General features: G+C 43.4%; 1 protein-coding gene across 2 annotated transcripts; it reads right to left on the bottom strand.

Annotated features, from left to right (window-relative positions):
* On the bottom strand, nucleotides 1-18,273 carry LOC134088463 (tripartite motif-containing protein 16-like). Of its 2 annotated transcripts, none has more exons than XM_062542428.1 (6): nucleotides 17,638-18,273; nucleotides 16,359-16,454; nucleotides 15,384-15,617; nucleotides 14,349-14,508; nucleotides 1,217-1,273; nucleotides 1-557 (listed from the first exon to the last, which is right to left on the bottom strand). In XM_062542428.1, exons 1-6 carry the CDS (start codon nucleotides 18,223-18,225, stop codon nucleotides 34-36), a joined length of 1,659 nt encoding a protein of 552 aa, XP_062398412.1. In that variant the 5' UTR covers nucleotides 18,226-18,273; the 3' UTR covers nucleotides 1-33. The 2 variants fall into 2 exon arrangements, with proteins under 2 accessions (XP_062398412.1, XP_062398411.1); XM_062542427.1 differs by lacking the exons at nucleotides 1-557; nucleotides 1,217-1,273 and adding exons at nucleotides 11,821-12,945; nucleotides 13,822-13,878.
* Between the last annotated feature and the right edge of the window lie 4,402 nt (nucleotides 18,274-22,675).

The raw sequence follows: 22,675 nt of genomic DNA, 5'->3' as shown, positions 1-22,675 counted from the left end.
TTTACATTTCTGCCCTGCTCTTTATGGTGTGTGTTATAACAGCTTCATTGATGATCCAGTGCCAATCCAAAACCCAGGGTACAGAGTGTGAGTGAATGTGGTCTGGACTCTGTGCAGGAGGGTCACTGTGTCAGAGATGCAGTAGAAGGCCAGAGTTCCTGCCCTGTGATCCACATACACTCCTATCATGTTGCTGGCCACTCGAGGGAGTACAGTCTTTTTATTATTGTGCCTGAAGTAGGAGCTGGAGCTGGCCCTGGAGCGGCTCAGTATCCAGGACTGATCATTATCTCCAAACCCAGCATCAGCAAGCGCTCCTTTCCTCTTGATGCTTTCATATGAGACGGCTATGTAAACCTGCTGCCCACTCCACTCCACCTCCCAGTAGCAGCGTCCAGACACACCCTCTCTACACAGCACCTGACTCCACCCATCAAATCTCTCTGGATGATCAGGATATGGCTGGAGCCCAGCTCTCTTCTCCACCCTCCTGTTCCCCTCAGACAGATGGAGGGTTCTGTGAGCTGTGTTTGGATCCAGTGTGAAGTGACAGAAGTCTAATGAGGCAGAAGAAAGGAAAAAGTTGCATTTGTATTTTTGATTTGGTGTGTGTGTGTGTGTGTGTGTGTGTGTGTGTGTATATATAGAGAGATAGAGAGAAAGAGAGAGAGAGAGAGAGTATGTGATTCTGTACATTTGTGTATGATTGGCCGTGTGAAAGTGTACTTGTGTGTTCCACTGCTTGTAATTCAAAAGATTAATTAATTGTATTTACGTTTCCGTGTGTGTGTGTGTGTGTGTGTGTGTATGTGTTGTTTATACGATATGTGTGTGGTGTGGACACCATACACACATTCAAAATGTCAAAAGTGTGTATGGCCATGTCTGTGTGTGTGTGTGTGTGTGTGTTTGATTCTGTACATTTTTGTCTTAATGTCTGTGTGCAAGTGTAGATGTGTGTTTCACTGTCTGTTTTCAAAGTTTAAAATGTGCGTGGTTATGTTTGTGAGTGTGTGTTTGTGTGTGTGTGTGTGTGTGTGTGTGTGTGTGTGTGTGTGTGTGTGTGTGTGTGTGTGTGTGTGTGTGTGTGTGTGCATGTACCGGCGGTATGTCTGTGTGCATGTAAGTGTGTTTTGTTTGTGATTCCACAAATACGTGAATGAATGACTGTGTGTGTACGTGTTTGTCTCAGTGTTTGTAGACCAGACCCACTTACACTTTAAGAACTCCTCTCTGGTTACTGGCTCAGTAAAAACAGCCTGGACATCAGACACTGAGAAAGAAGAAATGCATTATAACTAACCAAACTTGAACCAAAGTGAAGATGGAGATGCACTCATTCAAGCATCACTGATCTTCATCAGGATGGGGAGAGCAGGTTCAGAACACCTGCAGATGTGGGGGTTGCTGGTCTAGTGGTTCAGGAGCTTCCAAATGGAACACCTAAAGGTTGTGAGTTTGATTACAGGGGCTGCCACGATTGTGCCTCTGAGCAGGGCACCTAACCCCAAGTTGCTGCAGTAGTTCCTGTACTTAGTTCACTGTGAGTCTCTCTAGATAACAGCGCCAGCTAAATGATGATTCATTTTAATGTAACAGAACCATTTGAATCAGTTCATTAACACAACAAAACCGCAGAGCAAAAGGGTCAAATAAGTTGGTATGCACTGAATTACCAAAACCATCTGGCTACAAATAACACGAGTAAGGATTGATGAGTCACTTTGTCAAATTAATGAATCATCTCACACTGTTAGTCATGACCAACATGGCTACCCACAGAACATCACTATGCACAGGTACAGGTGCACGCTTCAATCAGTTATTTGTATAGTTTCTCAGACTGCTGGACAGAACTACTCATATACCACCGACCTCATAACTTATAACAGAAAAGGAGAAAAGGCTGCACTTTGCATGCATTTCATTATTTCATTGTTTGTCCACAACCTGTTGCAGATATCTTGGCTCCTTCCTGCTTGAAGATGTTATCGAGTTGTGCCTTCATTAGGGAGACAGATTCCTTCACAGCCTCAAAAGAGAAACGTTGGCTGTAGGTCATGCTGGGTAAATCTTTAGAGCGAGGAGAGTCTCTGATTGAAGGGACTTTCTATAGAGAAAAATAAATAAAAGTGGAGACAAACTATCTAAATATTCAGACAAGGCTGTGTTTATCAAGGGCTGCAACATGAGTAAAATCAGTTGGTTTAGTTTATTGTGAAGGCCATGCTGGTTGAAACTGTACTGCAAGGAGCACCAGTGACAGATACAACATTCTGCAGAGAGAAACACACAGAAGTGTGTGTGTGTGTGTGTGTGTGTGTGTGTGTGTGTGTGTGTGTATGTGTGTGTGTGTGTGTGTGTGTAGATACATACAGTACTGCATACTGCATACTGTACATCCTGCATACTGCAGCATACTACATTCTGCATTTACCTCATCACATACTGTATAGCTCACACACAGACTTTATTACACACTGTTCATTTGGACACATATCATATGTTGCACGGAAATATATCAACTAAATTTATAGAATTAATAAGTTCAGTTTCAGGAGGGCAGGTCAATGTATCAGCTAAACGTTTTATATACTCTCATATAATTTTAATCTAATTCCAGTTTCAGGAGGGCAGGCAAATGTTACCTTGAGGAAAAGGATGTGATCCTCTGTGTGTGAAAGCTGCTCCAGCTCAGCATCTCTCCTCTTCAGCTCAGCAATCTCCTGCTCCAGTTGCTTCAGATGTTCTTCAGCCCGACTCACCTCAGCCTTCTCCTGAGCTCTGATCAGCTCTGTCACCTCAGAGCGCCTCCTCTCAATGGAGCGGATCATCTCAGTGAAGATGCTCTCACTGTCCTCCACTGCTGTCTGTGCAGAGCTCTGTAAGGAGACACACAAAGAGGAGGGCAGGAGACACACAGAGGGAGGTGAAGCTGAAAGTGTTTCATGGTGTCAGTGGTTCTTTGTGTGCTGTAGAGATGGCAGCAGAGGCTCAGTTACTCACTGGGCTCACAACAATCTGGAATGTGGGAGGAACCTACTAATATTAACTCTTCATGTTCCTTAGCAATCATATTATATACTTTTACATACCACTTTTACATGTGTCTACTATTAATCATTAGTTCAGCACATTTCTGTCATGTAGGTGAGCCATATGGTAGAGCACCTTTCCACCTTTCGATATTGATAAGCGTTCACTCAATAGAGCCAATCAAATGGCGAAGCCGGCAAACAGGAAGTGAGCTCATATCTGAGCAATGCTTTGATGTATGAAGTCTAAACTTGGTAAGGGGACTTGTTAACTGATTGTGATGACGCACTAGGAAATTGGCAACATTTGGACTCTATATGCGGCGCTGTGATACAGGAAGTGAGCTCATATCTCAGCAATGCTTTCATGTAAGTTCGAACTTGGTACAGGGGCTAGGTGCCTGATTGTGAGGACGTACCAGGAAAGTGGTGTCATTTGGCCTCTAGGGGCACTGTAATAAAGTCAATGAGCTGATATCTCAGCCATTCTTTATCCAATTGTCATGAAAGTTGCCTTGACTGGCAACGCCATTCCTGCCAGTGTTCTGCTAGGCCCCCACATTGCCGCTTGTGGCTATATTTAATCTTATATTAATTGTTGTTATATCTTTTATTCAGGACGTGCAGTCAGTCCTGTTGTTCTTAAAGGCAACTAGAAAAGCACTCCGAGAGCGCAGACCTCTGCCAAGTGAAAACATATCCGCCTCCTGGATCCAGACGGTGATACGGATCACTCCCAAAATGTAATCGTTTCTTCCTTGGGTCATTTCAGACCTTTCTTGAAAATTTAAATCCATCCAGAACTTTTTGAGTTGTCTTGCGAACAGACAGACAAACAAAGAAACAAACAAACAAACAAAGAAACAAGGAAACCAAATGAAACCATAACCTCCTTGACGGAGGTATAATGGCTTATTGGCTGATAATTGTTTGCAATTTTATATTGTCATTTGGTTTAAATGTGTCTACATATTATGTAAACGTATGCTGCGCATCAGACCAACTCGGGCCAGTCAAGGCGGATGTGGGATGGTCTGTGGACACTCGATCCTGGTGTGTGGGTGCTGGCTGTGCCGATGTGGTTGGGCCGAAACTCTGCTCCAGCATGGTGAGAGTAGAATCAGGCCAACTCGGGTCACAAAGCCATATCAACCATAATCAACTCTTTGAGTCATGAGCCACATGTCACTGAATCACTCACAAATCATCAAATCACTAGTCATGAGCATATACATTAAAGAGACCCTATGCAACTTTTTCATAGTCATAAAATCGCTTAGAAATCGTTGTTTTGCTTGGCTGACCAGTTTTATCGAAAACACATTTCCTCCCGCCCCTAGTGTCCCTATCCGCTAATTACAACCTTGCAACTTTCTGATAAACGATCGTTTGCTGTTTACATCTGGAAGTCAGAGACGCGAAAGGAGCAAGAAGAACCACGCTTGCAATTTATATATTTATATATAGCCTATATATGTATAAATATACACGCTAAAGCTGTCGGGGAAGCTTTGCAGAGAAATATGCAAGCATAAAACGAGCGAAAACGAAAAACGAAACCGAAACCAGAGATGAAATCGCCAATCCTGCATTATTCCTCTTTAATTCAGTTCTTTCACTGCCCCCCCCTACCAGCTCCTCCAACCCAGTAGGCTATCGCAAAGAGTTGATGTTCTGACATGTTTGGTTCATCTACTGTATGTATAATTTGTGCTGGGGTTGGAGGAGCTGGTAGGGGAAGAGTTAGTAAGTGCTCTTACTGTTACACTCTTCTGTAATAAACTCTCAACAGGGTTTGGTGCTGTTTTGAACAATATTACTGGTTTAAAAAATGCTATCTGGGAAGCGTTTAGCTCACCACCCTTAGCTAACCCACTGATTGCGTTTAGCTCACCACCCTTAGCTAACCCACTGATTGCGATGTGGGGCTATATAGCGTTTAGCTCACCACCCTTAGCTAACCCACTGATTGCGATGTGGGGCTATAACGTTTAGCTCACCACCCTTAGCTAACCCACTGATTGCGATGTGGGGCTATAGCGTTTAGCTCACCACCCTTAGCTAACCCACTGATTGCGATGTGGGGCTGCGCACACCGGAACAAGCTCTGTAGTAGTTCATCAACAAAGAATACTGTCTCCACGGCTTATTTGATGTGTTTTAATCGGTTTTAATGCAAAAAAGACCGTATAGGGTAAAACTTTTGCCAGAGTTATGCTTTCATGTTGGTAAAAACAAGAACCTCACACAGGTGTCATACTGTAGTCAGTTATAACTTTCTCAGTTCTCACCTTGAGAGTGTCCACAGCCTTCCTCAGCTCCTGCAGCTCCTTCTCTCTCTCCTGGATTCTCTGCTGGAATGTCTTCTGGGTCTGTCCCAACTGCTTGTGTTGATAAAAATGCAAACATATAATTATCAACTATGCACAGCATAGCGGTACAAAATATGACCACTGCTCAGACATGCACATTCTCTCCATGAAAATAGAGCTTCTTCCAAAACAATGATCAGTTACCACATACTATAATAGTCTTGTGCTGAACACAGTACTGTAAAAACAATATGAACTTGAATTCAATTTGGAGAACTGGTGTTACACATTAAACACAAGTCAAACTGACTCAGGGACTGAAAACATTGGACCTTTTTTATATTGATACTGCCATGTCAATGTTTGACAGATTTGACACATTTTGCCCTTTGCACCTGCAATGATATGTGTTTTCTCTAATGACAAAGACAGCCAGTAGATGAAGAAAAACAGTGGACATTAAGAAGTATAATGCTCTTGTAATTATACACAACACATTATATGTCAAATTAAGAAGTGTAGCTCCACTACTCACCTGTTTGTCAGTCCGTTCTGCAGCAGCCTGGAGTCCAGTCTTCCTAAAGTCCTCCACCAGCTCAGCAATCAGAGTGTTTTTACTGACAGCAGGTCTCGGCCTAAATGTCCGTCTGCACTGGGGGCAGCTGTAGATGCCTTTACCATCCTCCTGATCCCAGCAGCCTTCAATGCAGCCCAAACAATACGTGTGTCCACATGGAATGGAGACTGGATTCTTCAGTAGATCCAGACAAACTGAACAAGTGAAAGACTTCTGTCTTTTGGCTGCGTCGTCCGCCATGTTTTGTCCTGACCACACATAGCAAGAGACAGCAGTGTGAAAGGTCACTTTTGGTTTCCTGTATTATCATCAGTAGGAGTGGCTGCCACATGGATAAGGAGGAGTGATTGCAACTATATCTGAGACTATACACTGTGTCTCTCAGTGTGTATGTGGGAGAGGTGTGGGTGAGAGGATGTATGAGACGGCAATAGATAACAGAGAGTCTCTGACGTGTGTGTGTGTGTGTGTGTGTGTGTGTGTGTGTGTGTGTGTGTGTGTGTGTGTGTGTGTGTGTGAAATAAACACACACAGAGACGCTGAAGGCATAGACCGAAACGCTTCCGTCTTGAGACATGCTTTCATATTAATTATAAGAGTTAAAGCTTGCTGGCGCATTTACAAAATCCTCTTGTTTTACGCAGAGTTGAACCCACCTATTTCTTGCCTGTCTGTGTAAAATAAATATCATTGGAGTGCATGCTGACCAGAGATCTGGTGATCTACACGGTGCTACCTCGGTTTAATGTATTATCCAAAGGGTGGAATAGCACTGCATGTATTTAAACACAGTTCTATGGAGTTTGGGTGTTAAACAAGCATGCTAGTTACCTAAAAGACGGACAAAAAACCTGCAGACGTCGGTGGTGTGAAGTCTGACAGCGCACACAGGTAACAGCATAATGGCAGCATGCACAGGCATCGGTGGTGTGAAGTCTGGCAGCACACACACTCACACAGGTAACAGCATAATGGCAGCATGCACAGGCATCGGTGGTGTGAAGTCTGACAGCACACACACTCACACAGGTAACAGCATAATGGCAGCATGCACAGGCTGCATAAGATGACACCACGGTAGCTCATGGTCACGACACGGTACATACTTGTGTGCTTTGGGTGGGACCCTTAATGAGAAGTAGCCCTGCTGGAGTCTGGTGTCTTCTCAGGTGCCTTCAGACAGGTGAGGCAGGTGTACCTGTCCAGCGTGAGGCTGTAGAGGTGCAGCAGCTCCTTCCAGTGGCTCTTCTTGCCGTGGACGAGCACGAGTCCGCAGACGGCCGAGTAGAGCGAGGAGAGGAGGACGGTGATGATCAGCACGTTCTGGTGCTGTTGTGAGATCAGCTAGTGGACGTAGAGAAAAGGAGGACGGGGATGACCAGCACGTTCTGCTGCTGCTGTGAGATCAGCTGGTGGACGTAGAGGAGAGGAGGACGGTGATGACCAGCACGTTCTGCTGCTGCTGTGAGATCAGCTAGTGGACGTAGAGGAGAGGAGGACGGTGATGACCAGCACGTTCTGCTGCTGCTGCGAGATCAGCTAGTGGACGTAGAGGAGAGGAGGACGGTGATGACCAGCACGTTCTGCTGCTGCTGCGAGATTAGCTAGTGGACGTAGAGGAGAGGAGGACGCTGATGACCAGCACGTTCTGCTGCTGCTGTGAGATCAGCTAGTGGACGTAGAGGAGAGGAGGACGGTGATGACCAGCACGTTCTGCTGCTGCTGTGAGATCAGCTAGTGGACGTAGAGGAGAGGAGGACGGTGATGACCAGCACGTTCTGCTGCTGCTGCGAGATCAGCTAGTGGACGTAGAGGAGAGGAGGACGCTGATGACCAGCACGTTCTGCTGCTGCTGCGAGATCAGCTAGTGGACGTAGAGGAGAGGAGGACGCTGATGACCAGCACGTTCTGCTGCTGCTGTGAGATCAGCTTGTGGACGTAGAGTGAGGAGAGGAGGACGGTGATGACCAGCACGTCAGCTAGATGAAGGCCAGCGCCAGGCTCATGCGGATCACACACACACCTCCGCGCCCAGCTTGGGCCCGTGGAAGCCGTTGGTGCTGGACTTCAGGTGGAGCAGCTGGAGCAACAAGTGCACAGAGATGTATTAGTGAAGGCTTTGCAGATGCTGTGTGAGGTTGTGCTGTTTCGAAGATATGTTTAGAAAATTGTGTGACAAGCAAAAATGTAGTGTGAACCACTAAACAGTTGAAATATCATCCTGCTCTAAAACCTGTATTGTATTTTTATTGTTTTAATTCTCCCTCGTTTGGAGATATTATTGGAGAAAACTCAGGGGTCTGTGGGCTGTAACAAGATGTCTGATGTGTGTTAGTAGAATGATGTACAGTATTTTTTCAGAGTGAAGTGATTCTATACTCATCTAAAGGGTTGGTGCTCACCCAGAGAGAAGTGACTGCTTGGGTAATAAATAAACCCGTCTCTATATTCTTTTCACGTTGCTCTGCTATTTTGTACAAGAAATATGATGCAATAGAAAGGTATATTTAACAGATTCATTGAGGACATAGAGCATTGAATGCTACCTACCTGATAGTGGATAACTTGGATGAATTTAGGAAACCCTGTGAACTCTCTTTTCCCCACTGGAGATATGCCTCCTTGAACGCCTACTGGGAATGAGCAATTAATCAATGCAGTTTAGGCTAAAATATCAAGAACACACACAAGTCCTAGCCTAAATAGATATGAATGTCCTTTAGAAAATATAACATTTTCTAGAATGTTACTTTCCCAAAAGACCTTATTAAAGTTAATTTGAAACCTGCCATACAAGATGTGAAGGATGTATGAAATTACGTACTGTATGTGGAGGATGTATCATCACCAACATAAATCTGCATCATTATTTATTTTCATATTATCACACGTCTAACTGGAACCAACACCCCAAAAGCGTAGACACACACATCAGCTCCATTGCACACATGCAGCCACTCAGGGTGAGTCTCTGCTCTCCCACAGAACACAGATGATGTCAACATTCTGATCTGGGATCAGAATCAGACGTATTGTTCTAGAGTGTGCTGTTTGACAACATTCTATATGGACGGTACGTTATCAAGGCTACATCCTCTAGCATATGGGGTACCGTGGGACCGAACACCGAGATCCCACCCATTGTTTGAATGGGTTAAGCCTTCCAACTGCTTGAGAGGCAGAGTCTCTTTTATTTACAACTCTATTAAATAATTCTGCTAAATGTCTATCCATTGAAAAAATGTGGGATAGGGAGCTCTCTACATTTAATCAGCACCTAGACTGGAAGATAATTTGGTTCAACTTATCCCAATGTTCCAAAAATGTAGCCCACCAACTGTTTCACTACGAAAGTATACATAGAGCATATGCGACCCCACACAGGAGATTTCAAATGAAACGGGCCCCTAGCTCTATTTGCAACATTTGTAATGTCTTACCCGGCACATATGTTTTGGGAATGTCCCACAGTTGCCAAGCTATGGACATTTGTAGTGGAGGAACTGTCACAGCTACTTGATATCACTATCCCCAGGACATCACTTTTGAATGATGACTCAGACCTTGAATATTCCATAATCCAAAAGAAAATGTTGATGGCAGGTTTCACGGCATCTACGAAAGTTGTTTTACAGTTATGGATCAACCCTTGTATACCATTTAAACGTTTTTGGATACGCTATTTTGATAACATTGTAAATTTAGAATATCATACTGCCTGGTTGAACAAGGCCCAGATGTCCACCCTGCAAAAATGGGAGGCATTAATATGCAGGGTCCAAGATCTCATGCCCCTTGTGCAATGAGTTGCCTTTATGTGTGAAATACATATTGCTGTTGAGTGCTTTTTTTTCTGTAAAAAACGTAATAATCTTGTATTTTCTATTTTCTACTTGTTATTAGGGCCCGAGCACCGAGGTGCGGCCACTGAAAGTGGCTGCACCGTAGGTGCAAGGCCCTATTGTTTCTGCTCAGATTATTATTATTATTCTTTTTCCGTCTTACCTGTTTTTTTTTTTTCACCAACTTGGCATGCTCTAAAACTCTTGTAATTTGGCAGCCATTTGTAGAATTGCAATCGAAACTCAGAGACAGAGCTTTGGCCTAGGGCGTGGCTCAGGGACTCTATAGCGCCACCTATCACGCTGTCTGTTGTGGTTGACACATGCATTCACGAAAATGGCCCAGATTTGGTGGACATGTGTGTTGTATTAATCTAAACAATTTTTACATTTACACTCTATAGCAAATATTCGAAGAATTTGAGTTATGGTTATGATTATGAATTTTGCACATCATGTATTTTGAAACACTTCTCCTAGACGGTTTATCGAAATCATGTCATATAAGCACTAAAATGATCTTGAGGGGTTACCCGAGAGGAATTGCGACCAGATTTTTGAATTTCAAAAGTATATCGAAATGGTGAAGGTTTGAATTATGGTGTTTTATTGAGAAACAGGAAGTTGGTGTTATAGGCAGAAAAAAGATTATGAATTGGATGTAATTTGGCAGCTACATGTGGAATTGCTTCAGCTAGTCAGAGACAGAGCTCTGGCCTAAGGTGTGCCTTTGGGACTCTATAGCGCCACCTAGCAGCACATTATATTTTGTGGTTGACACGTACATTCACCAAAATGAACCAAATTTGGTGGACTTGTGTGTTATTGCTATGGCTAGTCAGAGACAGAGCTTTGGCAGAGGGTGTGGCGTAGGGACTCTATAGCGCCACCTAGTGCGTTGTCTGTTGTGGTTGACACAAACATTCACGAAAATTAGCCAAATTTGGTGGACTTGTGTGTTATTGCTATGGCTAGTCAGAGACAGAGCTTTGGCATAGGGTGTAGCGTAAGGACTCTATAGCGCCAACTAGTGTGTTGTCTCTTGTGGTTGACACAAACATTCACCAAAATGAACCAAATTTGGTGGGCATGTGTGTTATTGCTAAAGTTATTCAGAGACAGAGCTCTGGCCTCGGGTGTGGCTTAGAGACTCTATAGCGCCACCTAGTGCATTGTCTGTTGTGGTTGGAACATACATTCACGAAAATGAACCAAATTTGGTTGGCATATGTGTTATTGCTATAGCTATTCAGAGACAGCGCTCTGGCCAAGGGTGTCTTAGGGACTGTATAGCACCACCTAGCGCATTGTCTGTTGTTGTTGACACACACATTCACGAAAATGAACCAAATTTGGTGGGCTTGTGCGTTATTGCTATCGATAGTCAGAGATAGAGCTCTGGCCTAAGGTGTGGCTTAGGGACTCTATAGCGCCACCTAGCGCATTGTCTGTTGTGGTTGATACGTACATTCACCCAAATGAACCAATTTTGGTGGGCATGTGTGTTATTGCTATAGTTATTCAGAGACAGAGCTCTGGCCTCGGGTGTGGCTTAGGGACTCTATAGCGCCACCTAGTGCATTGTCTGTTGTGATTGACACATACATTCATGAAAATGAACCAAATTTGGTTAGCATATGTGTTATTGCTATAGCTATTCAGAGACACGATCTGGCCTAGGGTATGGCTTAGGGACTCTATAGTGCCACCTAGCGCGTTGTCTGTTGTGGTTGACACATACATTCAGGAAAATTGACCAAATTTGGTGGGCATGTGTGTTGCTCATGCACATGCCCACCAACATGCACATGTTGCTTTGATAGATTCCGAAATGTCACAGGTCTCCGCACCGCAGGTGCTCGGGCCCGCCATCGCCGCTTGCGGCTATATTTATTTCCACTCTTTTACCATGTGTATGGTTTCCTATCTAGCTTTCATGTAACCGTCTTGCCACCCCCCCCCCCCTCCCCTGTTTATGAAACTCAATAAACAGTTGATAAAAAAGGCTACATCCTCTGATGTTGTCTTTCTCATAGACATGCATGCACAATTGATTGCTTTCAAGAGGTTTATTGTTTTCATCATATGATCTTTTTTGTTATCATTTCCACACATGTCCTAAGATAAACAAATTCAGTAATAACTTCTGAAAATGCGATCATGTGTGCATTTGTTATTTATTTAGTCATTTAACATTAACATGTGAATCTGACAAAAAACATTGTAAAACACAATACATGTATGTAGAGGCAATTGTTATTCATTATTTTTGTAATAGTTTGTTGAATACAAATTGGGAAAGATTTCCTGTGTCAGTGAAATCTAATTTGCTTCATATCAGACTTTCCATCAGATGTGTGTCTAATCACAGAGGGCCTAAAGGCCTGAACAGCTGGGGGAGGGGAAGGAGGGTTAGGGGGAGCTGGAGGGAGAGGAAATGGATTGTGGGAGAGGATCAGAAGGGGTGAAACACTGGGCACATCAACACATTTCCCCAAGAACACAGAATCTCAGGCAGCTGATGAGGTGTGTGTGTGTGTGTGTGTGTGTGTGTGTGTGTGTGTGTGTGTGTGTGTGTGTGTGTGTGTGATAACAGCATCTGTCTGTACAGTATGTGGGATCTTTACATTTCTATCCTGCACTATACAGTGTGTGTTATAACAGCTTCACTGATGATTTAGCGTTTATATAAAACCCAGGGTAGAGTGTGTGAGTGAATGTGGTCTGGAGTCTGTGCAGGAGGGTCATTGTGTCAGAGATGTTGTAGAAGGCCAGAGTTCCTGCCCTGTGATCCACATACACTCCTATTCTGGAGCTGGCCACTAGAGGGAGTTTAGTGTCTTTATCATTGTGCCAGAAAGAGGAGCTGGAGCTGGAGCTGTAGCGGCGCAGACTCCAGGACTGATCATTACGTCCAAAATCACACTCAGCACCCGCTCCTTTCCTGCTGATGCTTTTATATGAGACGGCTATTTCAACCCCCTGCCCACTGCACTCCACCTCCCAGTAGCAGCGTCCAGACACACCCTCTCTACACAGCACCTGAGAACACCAAGCAAATCTCTCTGGGTGATCAGGATATGACTGGAGCTCATCTCTCCACTCCATCCTCCTGTTCCCCTCAGACAGACGGAGGTTACTGTTTGCTGTGTTTGGATCCAGTGTGAAGTGACAGGAGTCTGATGAGGGAGAAGGGTGGACAAAGTTAGATTTGTAGTTTTATGTATGTGTGTGTGCGTGTGTGTGTGTGTGTGTGTGTGTTCGTGTGTGTGTGTGTGTGTGTGTGTGTGTGTGTGTGTGTGTGTGTGTGTGTGTGTGTGTGTGTGTGTGTGTGTGTGTGTGTGTGTGTGTGTGTGTGTGTGTGCGCGCGCGCGCGCGTGAGAATGTACATTTGTGTATGAATGGCTGTATGCAAGTGTAAATGTGGTGTGTTTGACTGCTTGTATTCAAAAGATTAAACTATTATGTTTCAGAGTGTGTGTGTGTGTGTGTGTGTGTGTGTGTGTGTGTGTGTGTTTACCAGGATTGAGATTTCTAGTATGTCTATTCAAAACTTCAAAAGTGTATGGCCGTGTGTGTGTGTGTGTGTGTGTGTGTGTGTGTGTGTGTGTGTGTGTGTGTGTGCGCGCGCGCGCGCGCGCGTGAGAATGTACATTTGTGTATGAATGGCTGTATGCAAGTGTAAATGTGGTGTGTTTGACTGCTTGTACTCAAAAGATTAAACTATTATGTTTCAGAGTGTGTGTGTGTGTGTGTGTGTGTGTGTGTGTGTGTGTGTGTTTACCAGGATTGAGATTTCTAGTATGTCTAGTATGTACTTCAAAAGTGTATGGCCGTGTGTGTGTGTGTGTGTGTGTGTGTGTGTGTGTGTGTGTGTGTGTGTGTGTGTGTGTGTGTGTGTGAGAGAGAGAGAGAGAGAGAGAGAGAGAGAGATTCTGTACATTTTTGTTTGAATGGCTGTGTGTAAATGTAGATTGTTAGTGTGTTTCACTGTCTGTATTCAAAGATTAAAAGTGTGAGTGTACTGTGTGTTTTTGTGGACCACACCAACGTACATTTTAAGAACTCCTTTCTGGTCACTGGCTCAGTCAAAACAGCCTGGACATCAGACACTGAGAAAGAAAAAATGCGTTTTAACAAACCAAATTTAAACCAAAGTGAAGATGGAGATGCACTCATTCAAGCATCACTGATCTTCATCAGGATGGGGAGAGCAGGTTCAGAACACCTTCAGATGTGGGGGCTGCTGGTCTAGTGGTTCAGGAGCTTCCGAATGGAACACCTAAACTAACTAAAATTGGAAAGATACCAAGGCACTAATCTAGTAGAAAGTTTAAAATGCCTTTATTCTACTTGGCAACACATAATAAAAAAAAATACGCACTCCGACGCGTTTCGGCTGAAAGCCTTTGTCAGGGAGTGAATGTGAAGTATTTTTTGATACTAAGTAAGCTTTTGACCAAAGAGCACCATCTAGCACTAACTATCACAAATTCCAGGTAGCACTCCAGCTCAACAATCTTTCATTGTAAACTTTATTATCTACAGTAATTGTTTTCTAATGAATATCTATATAACCCACCTGCTGCAGAGATCTTCATGACTTCCTGCTTGAAGAAATCCTCCAGCTGCCCCTTCAGTGTGGAGACAGATTTCTTCACAGCCTCAAAAGACCAGCTTTGGCTGACAGAGGTGCTGGATGAGTCTTTAGACTGAGACAGAGGGCTGACTGACTGAAAATTCTACAAATGAGAGAGAGAGAGAGATGACTGGATAAACAGATAATCTATATGATCTACATACAGCATATATGATCTCCATTGCGCCAGTCCTGTCTACTCATGTACAATATTATTGTTGTTCAGATTTAATAAGCAACATCATTTGATGCAACCTGTAGGCTACAAGGGAGTCCCTCTCTTGTGTTGCTATCAAGCAAGGTGTCCTACTGTAGGTCTGAGAAATGTTGAAGAGGTTGTCTAGTGCAGAGTCTTGGCACTGAATGCAAACACATTCAACTGAAAACAGACAGACACTTTAATTAAGTATCCGTATATGTGACCCTCCATAGCGAAAACAGTTGCTTTGGTAAAATCTACAAAATTAAGTTATTGTGCTCACATGAACGGCCTTAAACTAAGCTTTCCAACGATATGTACTGTATATCGAAGGTATTACAGAAACTATCGCTAAGGTAACCGCATCCAAAGTTGACATGGTTCTCCCGTCACGATATGCAGAAGAGGAAAAATCAACTTTTTAAGCGGCGTGGACAACGGGAATGACTGCTAATGTGTTGAATCTTCACCGGATTGAACAGTCAAAACGTATGTTTTTCCATTAAATGAGCTCACGATATGAAACTGTAGAATTATGCGAAAACGTGAAATTCAACATTTTAACCCGGAAGATTGCTTATTGTGGATTTTCTCAAAATAGTATCGCGCGACAAGCGACTGTTTTCGCTATGGAGGGTCACATACTGTATATCCTTTTTTTTATCCTGTGAGGGAATTATGCTGTACAATTGAATTAATATGTTCCAACAAGGATTGTATGATAATGTAAATTAAATACTTTGTCTGCTAACAATCTACAGTATCTACACTACATTTACCTTGAGGAAATGGATGTGATCCTCTGTGTGTGAAAGCTGCTCCAGTTCAGCATCTCTCCTCTTCAGCTGAGCAATCTCCTGCTCCAGTCTCTTCAGGAGTCCTTCAGCCCGACTCACCTCAGCCTTCTCCTGAGCTCTGATCAGCTCTGTCACCTCAGAGCGCCTTCTCTCAATGGAGCGGATCATCTCAGCGAAGACCCTCTCACTGTCCTCCACTGCTGTCTGTGCAGAGCTCTGTTTGGAGACACACAAAGAGGAGGGTCTGTCTAAAGCAGCCCTCACTCAGCTCTTCCACACCACCTGCTGCCCACAGGGTGGCACAGAGGGACTGGAGAGTGCCCCAGTTATGAAGACTCCTCTCTGGCTGACTGGGTAAGAGCACTGACTGGGGAAGAGCACTGACTGGGTAAGAGCACTGAACTGGGTAAGAGCACTGAACTGGGTAAGAGCACTGACTGAGTAAGAGCACTGAACTGGGTAAGAGCACTGAACTGGGTAAAAGCACTGACTGGGTAAGAGCACTGAACTGGGTAAGAGCCCTGACTGGGTAAGAGCACTGAACTGGGTAGGAGCACTGACTGGGTAAGAGCACTGAACTGTGTTGTGTTGACCGCACGGCTCAGTCCTGCATTTGTGACTTGAACTGCAACTTGCAGCACCTCCAATGGGAGCTGAGCACGTTAGCTAGCAGGTGAGCTAAAACCCACAGGCTCTAGCATCTCTTGCTAGCACGTCTCTGGAGGAAGGTTCACACACAGCACCGCTACGTACTGTACCAACTGGCTACCGTTAGAAGAGCTCTGACATGGCAGCCAGCTGCTGTCCTCTCCTTTGATCAGAAGAACTACATTTGTGTTTGTCCCCAAATTACCATCAGCTCAATGTTTTTAACTGTGGCAAAGGGAATGCCTAAGGAACACACCTGTTTGTTTATGCAGTTGAAAGGGTCTATAGTTTTCTGAGTAGCCTACTCACCTTGAGAGTCTCCACAGCCTTCCTCAGCTCCAGCAGCTCCTTCTCTCTCTCCTGGAGTCTCTGCTGGAGTTTCCTCTTGGTCTCCTCCATCTCCTTCTAAATGACACAGTGACAATCCCAGACTACACATTACTACTGTACATAGTGCTTACACTGGGTATTCAGTAGTAATCTAATCCTCACACTAAACTTTCATTTATAAATGTAGCCACGAAGAAGCCCATTTCTTTGCATGACGAGTGGAAACCACTGAGCAAACAGTGTCTTTATTGGGACTTAGGACAGAACACATGTTCAGTCGTGACCCGGGCCGACTGTGTTAATCGTTACTCCATGACCCGGGCCGACTGTGTTAATCGTTACTCGGCACAAAGGAGCATATGGGATCAGTGACAACAGTAACTCAAGCACACTATTCTGTGCAGCTCTTCATTTAATACGTAATACAATTTGATGCAATGTGTAGGCTATAACTACACTCTTAAAAATGAATGTAAGAAACAACACAAACTCTGTTGTCCCAATTTAAACATAGAGCTGTGTTTAAAATAAAATAAAATAAAAAAAACCTACCACTAGAAATGATGGGTGAGGGTCCTATGATTGCAACGTCAGGCTGATTATAGCCTAATAGAAAACACACCACACCCAGTCTCCAAAGGAAGAACTTTTGAAAAATAACCCCTTAAGATGACTTCTGCGGTGAATTTTGTGGAAACTAAAGGCCTGTAGAAAATGTAGCCTACACTGCTTATTACATTCAATTAATTGATAGAAAAGCAAAGCAGCAAGACAGAATCATATAGAGGGGAGAAATGTATAATTTTGACTAAGTAATTTAGTTTACTTGATAACCAATGCTCTCCGGTGGCTCTCTGTCAGTGCTGGGTCCTTCTGACTCTATCAACAAGGTAGGTTATGCATTTTCAGGTGAGGATGTTTTTTGTCTGCCTGCTTCAGACAGACAGACAGACAGACAGACAGATAGATACTTTATTGATCCCAAAGGGACAATTGAACCTAGCGATCATTAACCTAAAGATCATGCTGTCTCACTTCATGGCCTTAAAAAAAAGGAACATTACCATTGAATCCTGTTTGTTTTAATATATTAGACGCAACTCTTGTTTAATGCATAGGCCTATAGGCTAGGCTATCAAAACACCAGTTTCGCTGGAATCATGTATTATATATTTTTTGTATGGGTAGGCTAAATTCTCCATGGTATGGAGCAATCGCACTAACGATATCCGCACCTGAACTCTCTCCCGGTGCTTACCTGTTTCTCCGTTCTCTCAGCTGCAGCGGAGACCGTGTCGTGGCCTTTGTGTGCATCTACCAAACATAGCAAACAGACGCAGCTCTGATCCGTGCGACAAAAGACCTCCAGGAGCCTCTGGTGATGAGCGCAGATCATGTCCTGTAGCTGACCTGTGACATCAACCACGTTGTGTCTTTTCCCTGAGAATAGTTCATCATGGCGCCGGAGATGAGTCTCACAGTACGACAACAAACACACCAGGCAGGACTTGACGGCTTTTAGTTTTCTCCCGGTGCAGCTGTCACACTCCACATCTCCAGGTCCAGCAAAACATTGAGGAGAAGCAGTACCTTGAATTCTGGTCTTTCTGAACTGTTCCACAAGCTCAGCAAAAACATTACTTTTGTTTAAAACAGGTCTTGGGGTGAATGTATGTCTGCACTGCGGGCAGCTGTAAACTCCCTTCTGATCTTCCTGATCCCAGCAGTCCTTAATGCAGCCCATGCAGTAACTGTGTCCACAGTTAAGAGTCACTGGATCCTTCAGTAGATCCAAACAAATCGGACAGACAAAAAGGTCCGGGTTAATAGACATCGCCTCTGCCATTCTTCATGAGCACGACAAACACTTCGAATCTAGGAAGACACTCTTAACTTTCAGTTTCGTTTCCTCTGAACTCCAGTAGCCTACGCTAGCTTTTACCTGCTGCATTTAGGGGTGTGTCAATGCAACGCAGATCAAATTCGTCACCACGTCCAAAACACATTCTGATTGACAAAGGTTGACAGGTATTGCTGCCTGTCTAGTCGAGTCAACGTCAACTTTATAGCGCATTTCATATAGGTAGGCTACGGACCCTGGAGGTCATTGCTAGGATATTTTCGGTAAATATCTAGAAAATGTACTCATTTGTCTAAATTGTTTGCTCATTTTGCTAAATAAAGCGCACTTTTCACTAAATTGTGCACTTATTTTGCTGAATTGTGTTTTTCAATATTTAGTAAATTGTGAACACAGTTTAGTACATTTTACCACAATTTATATGTCTCTCGTTATATGCCATGCCACTACTCTGCTATTACTTTATAACTATTGGAGGTTAAGTTTTATTTTATGGAATCAAATGAATCATCATAGTTTAATTGAGCGTAATTAAGTGTAGGGTAGACTGAGCACAGTTGGGTCATGTGTACAGTTGAGACACCTTAAATATCTTGCCTGCAAACCAAGCCTGATCTATGATTTTTGCTACACATATGTGTGTTAGTGTTCTCTTTAATCATGGGAAATTTGGACACTGTGCATATCTCCTGTCCAAAGATATTGGCAAAAGTATTTTTTACCATAGTGAGAATTTCACTTAACCATGTTCCTTCCACAGTGAATATCTTGTTACTCCAATGTGACTGTTATACTTTTCTTACATCATTGCAAAGGTCATTCTGTGCTCTACAAACTGACATATTTCATGACATCCTTTCATGCAAGGTTGTTGCATTATTTAGAAAAATGTGCAAGATGGTCAGAAGGGTACAGATGAGACACTTTGTCTCAACTGTACCCGGATAAAATCCCATTGGATTGCATGGTGTTTATTTGTGCATATTTAGGCAATATAGAACACAAATGTCAATAAAATGAATGTTTTTGATATTTAAACGATATATTATTAATGAATATATCTTATAACATGAAGATTTTAACGATTACATCATAATTTGAAAATTAGCCATGATAAAACCAAGAAAAAAAGATATTTTCATCTTTAAACATTTGTCTCTGCTTTATGTCTATCTGATGCCAATTTAGATTTTAAAAAATAGATTAAAATAAAAAGAAACACTCAGATTACACATTTTAAAAAGTTTGCTACATTTGCAGTGAATGGCTAGTCAGCCTTCCAGCATCATGAATGGGCGTCTCAACTGTACCATGCTACTGTCTCAACTGTACTCAATATAATTATATTAGGGTACGGTTGAGACAAAATGCCACCTTGTGTTTATGAGTTAATTGTGAAAAATCTAAACAACTTACGGATATATACTTTGGGTTTTATTTTAGTGCACAGATCAAAGATATACCATGTAAGAACACAGTTATTTTCAATGGCTTTTTACAGTCAAACTTTCAAGTGGTAATGGGGAAAGCAAAAACTGTCCCAACTGTACTCAGTCTACCCTAATTGAGAAAACACTTTCATTCAAAACATCTGATAATTGGTAATATCCACACATACTTCAAAGCACTACAGAGAAAACTGAACACCAATCACTTTGCACTAGGCTATACAAATAGACTTAGCATACACGTCGATTTCACTTCACTGCTACTCCACACTGTCTAGGCCTTTAGGTTACTGGGAGACCATCCTACAGTCACTGCACTGCGTACTCCAGTGGGTTACTGGGAGACCATCCTACAGTCACTGCACTGCATACTCCACACTGTCTAGCCTTTGGGGTACTGGGAGACCATCTTACAGCAATGCATTACTAGTGTACATCACAACTTCCCATGCAAACTAGCAGCCCATCCACCCTACATAACAGCATGAAGTCACACTATGTCGTGCTCCTAATTGATTGCAGTATATGTCAGCGCAGCATGAGTTTACTCTGTCTTGCTCCTGTTTTGACTGCAGTACAAGTCCACAACCTGTAAGAAGATCACTCTGACCGGGTGGACAGCAGTGCTTCCAGACGATCCCGACCATCCCACAATTTTCCAGTTGAACCACCCTGATGAAGGTAATCAAACCTGATACAGGTAAACAAACTTGACACAGGTAAACAAATATCTTGTGCAAATATCTGCACAGTGTAAAAGCGCAAATATCTACACAAAGTGTGAAAGTGCAAATATCTGCACTAAGTGTGAAAGTGCAAATATCTGCACTAAGTGTGAAAGTGCATACCTGTAGAAATGTAGGCTACTGAGCTACTGGTCTTGATGTGCTTCATACCTGTAGAAATGCCTCTACTGGTCTTGATGTGCTGCATACCTGTAGAAATGTACTGAGCTACTGGTCTTGATGTGCTGCATACCTGTAGAAATGTATTGAGCTACTGGTCTTGGTGTGCTTCATACCTGTAGAAATGCACTGAGCTACTGGTCTTGATGTGCTGCATACCTGTAGAAATGTATTGAGCTACTGGTCTTGGTGTGCTTCATACCTGTAGAAATGTACTGAGCTACTGGTCTTGATGTGCTTCTTGCCCTCAGGCCCCTGCCAACCTCATGTCATTTGAGTAGCTGCCAGACGAGGGTGCTATTGAGCATGACTTGTCAGTCTCCATCAGCAGTAACAGCAGTGATGTGGAGGATCAGTCTCCATCAGCAGTAACAGCAGTGGTGTGCAGGATCCGTCTCCATTAGCAGTAACAGCAGTGTTGTGCAGGATCCACTCTGTGGTGGGTGGCCCATCGGGCCTTGTGTTCTGGTGAGAGGTCCTGCCTTTGTTCTGCAAAACCAAGAGGACACTGAGACTCTGGACCCGACACTGAGGCATCCCGGCTGGCCTTTCCCAGCTCCTGGACATGGAGCAGTGCTGTGTGTCTCTCTCGCTGGGCAAGCTGGTGTGTGTGTGTGTGTGTGTCTGTGTGTGTGTGTGTGTGTCTGTGTGTGTCTGTGTGTTTGCGAATGTGAGCATGCCCAGTTGATGTGCACACCAGCATACAGCCCCAGAGACTCCTGTGTACATTTCACACACACACACACACACACACACACACACACACACACACACACACACACACACACACACACATGCACGCACATACACACTGCCCACATCAAGCACTATTGTAAACAAACTGTACATATTCCAAATGTTGTTAAATTGAATATCTCTTGTAAAACAAATGCCAACTGATGATGTGTTTATGTTATTCAGATATTAATCTTAAATATTGAATGGTTGTGACTGCACACACACACACACACACATTGTGGTGATGGTTGCAAAAACACACACAGACTGAATCATCTTACCCATTATGGGCACAGAGGCCTCTCTCTCTCTTTCTCTCTCTCTCTCTCACACACACACACCTGTAAATAAGTTATCAGCTTTTGTTCTGCAGAAAAGTGTCGTTTGAAACTGGACCAGAGATGGACTGCTGAACAGTCTGCCTGCGTGATTTGGGTTTGTTTGTTTATTTATTTGTTTATTTGTTTGTTTGTTTGTTTGTTTTTTAATACCACATGTGTCATGAATGCTGTATTATCTACCATAAATGGGTGACCTCACATTTCAGCTTGTTATGTGTTGATCCTTAACCACTTAGAGTTTGGAAAGGGTGTATTTACACACACAAACACACAAATACACAAATACACACACACACAGTGGAACACCATGAGGTGATAGGAGACATTATTTATTAGTCTCTAGTTATCACTAAAATAGTAATAGTGAGGCCAGTTTAAATGAAAACAAAACAGCAGTAGGGTGAGTTACACAGCTGTCAATCAACCTAATAGACTCCTCCTCTGAAACTGTGTTAGAAAACCCCATCAGACAGAGCTGGATAATCCACTGCACTACACCATCAGACAGAGCTGGATAATCCACTGATCTACACCATCAGACAGAGCTGGATAATCCACTGCACTACACCATCAGACAGAGCTGGATAATCCACTGAACTACACCATCAGACAGAGCTGGATAATCCATTGAACTACACCATCAGTCAGAGCTGGATAATCCACTGAACTAATCTGCTGATTGTGCCGTGTTGCTTCTGTAGGTCTCCCACATTTAGCCGATGATCTGTTCCAAAGGTAAATCCCAGATCACGATAACTTCACTGCTGAGCTAGGAGCTATCCAATACCCAGGGTTGAGTGTGTGAGTGAATGTGGTCTAGATTCTGTGCAGGAGGGTCATTGTGTCAGAGATTCTGTAGAAGGCCAGAGTTCCTGCCCTGTGATCCACATACACTCCTGTTCTGGATCTGGCCACTAGAGGGAGTTGTGTCTCTTCATTACTGTGCATGAATGAGGAGCCTTTTGAATCTAGTATCAGGCAGGGTTTCAGACACACACAAACA

This window comes from Sardina pilchardus, chromosome 8, assembly GCF_963854185.1.
Source record: "Sardina pilchardus chromosome 8, fSarPil1.1, whole genome shotgun sequence".
NCBI lineage: Eukaryota > Metazoa > Chordata > Actinopteri > Clupeiformes > Clupeidae > Sardina > Sardina pilchardus.
This window is presented reverse-complemented; position numbering and strand designations above follow the sequence as displayed.

Coding starts and splice junctions, on each gene's coding strand:
- LOC134088463 (XM_062542428.1), bottom strand. CDS start 18,225: ATGGCAGAGGCGATGTCTATTAACCCGGACCTTTTTGTCTGTCCGATT. Junction 15,618..16,358: donor AGGCTGTGGAGACTCTCAAG/GTGAGTAGGCTA, acceptor GTCTCCAAACAG/AGCTCTGCACAGACAGCAGT. Junction 558..1,216: donor CAGAGAGGAGTTCTTAAAGT/GTAAGTGGGTCT, acceptor CTGCCTCATTAG/ACTTCTGTCACTTCACACTG.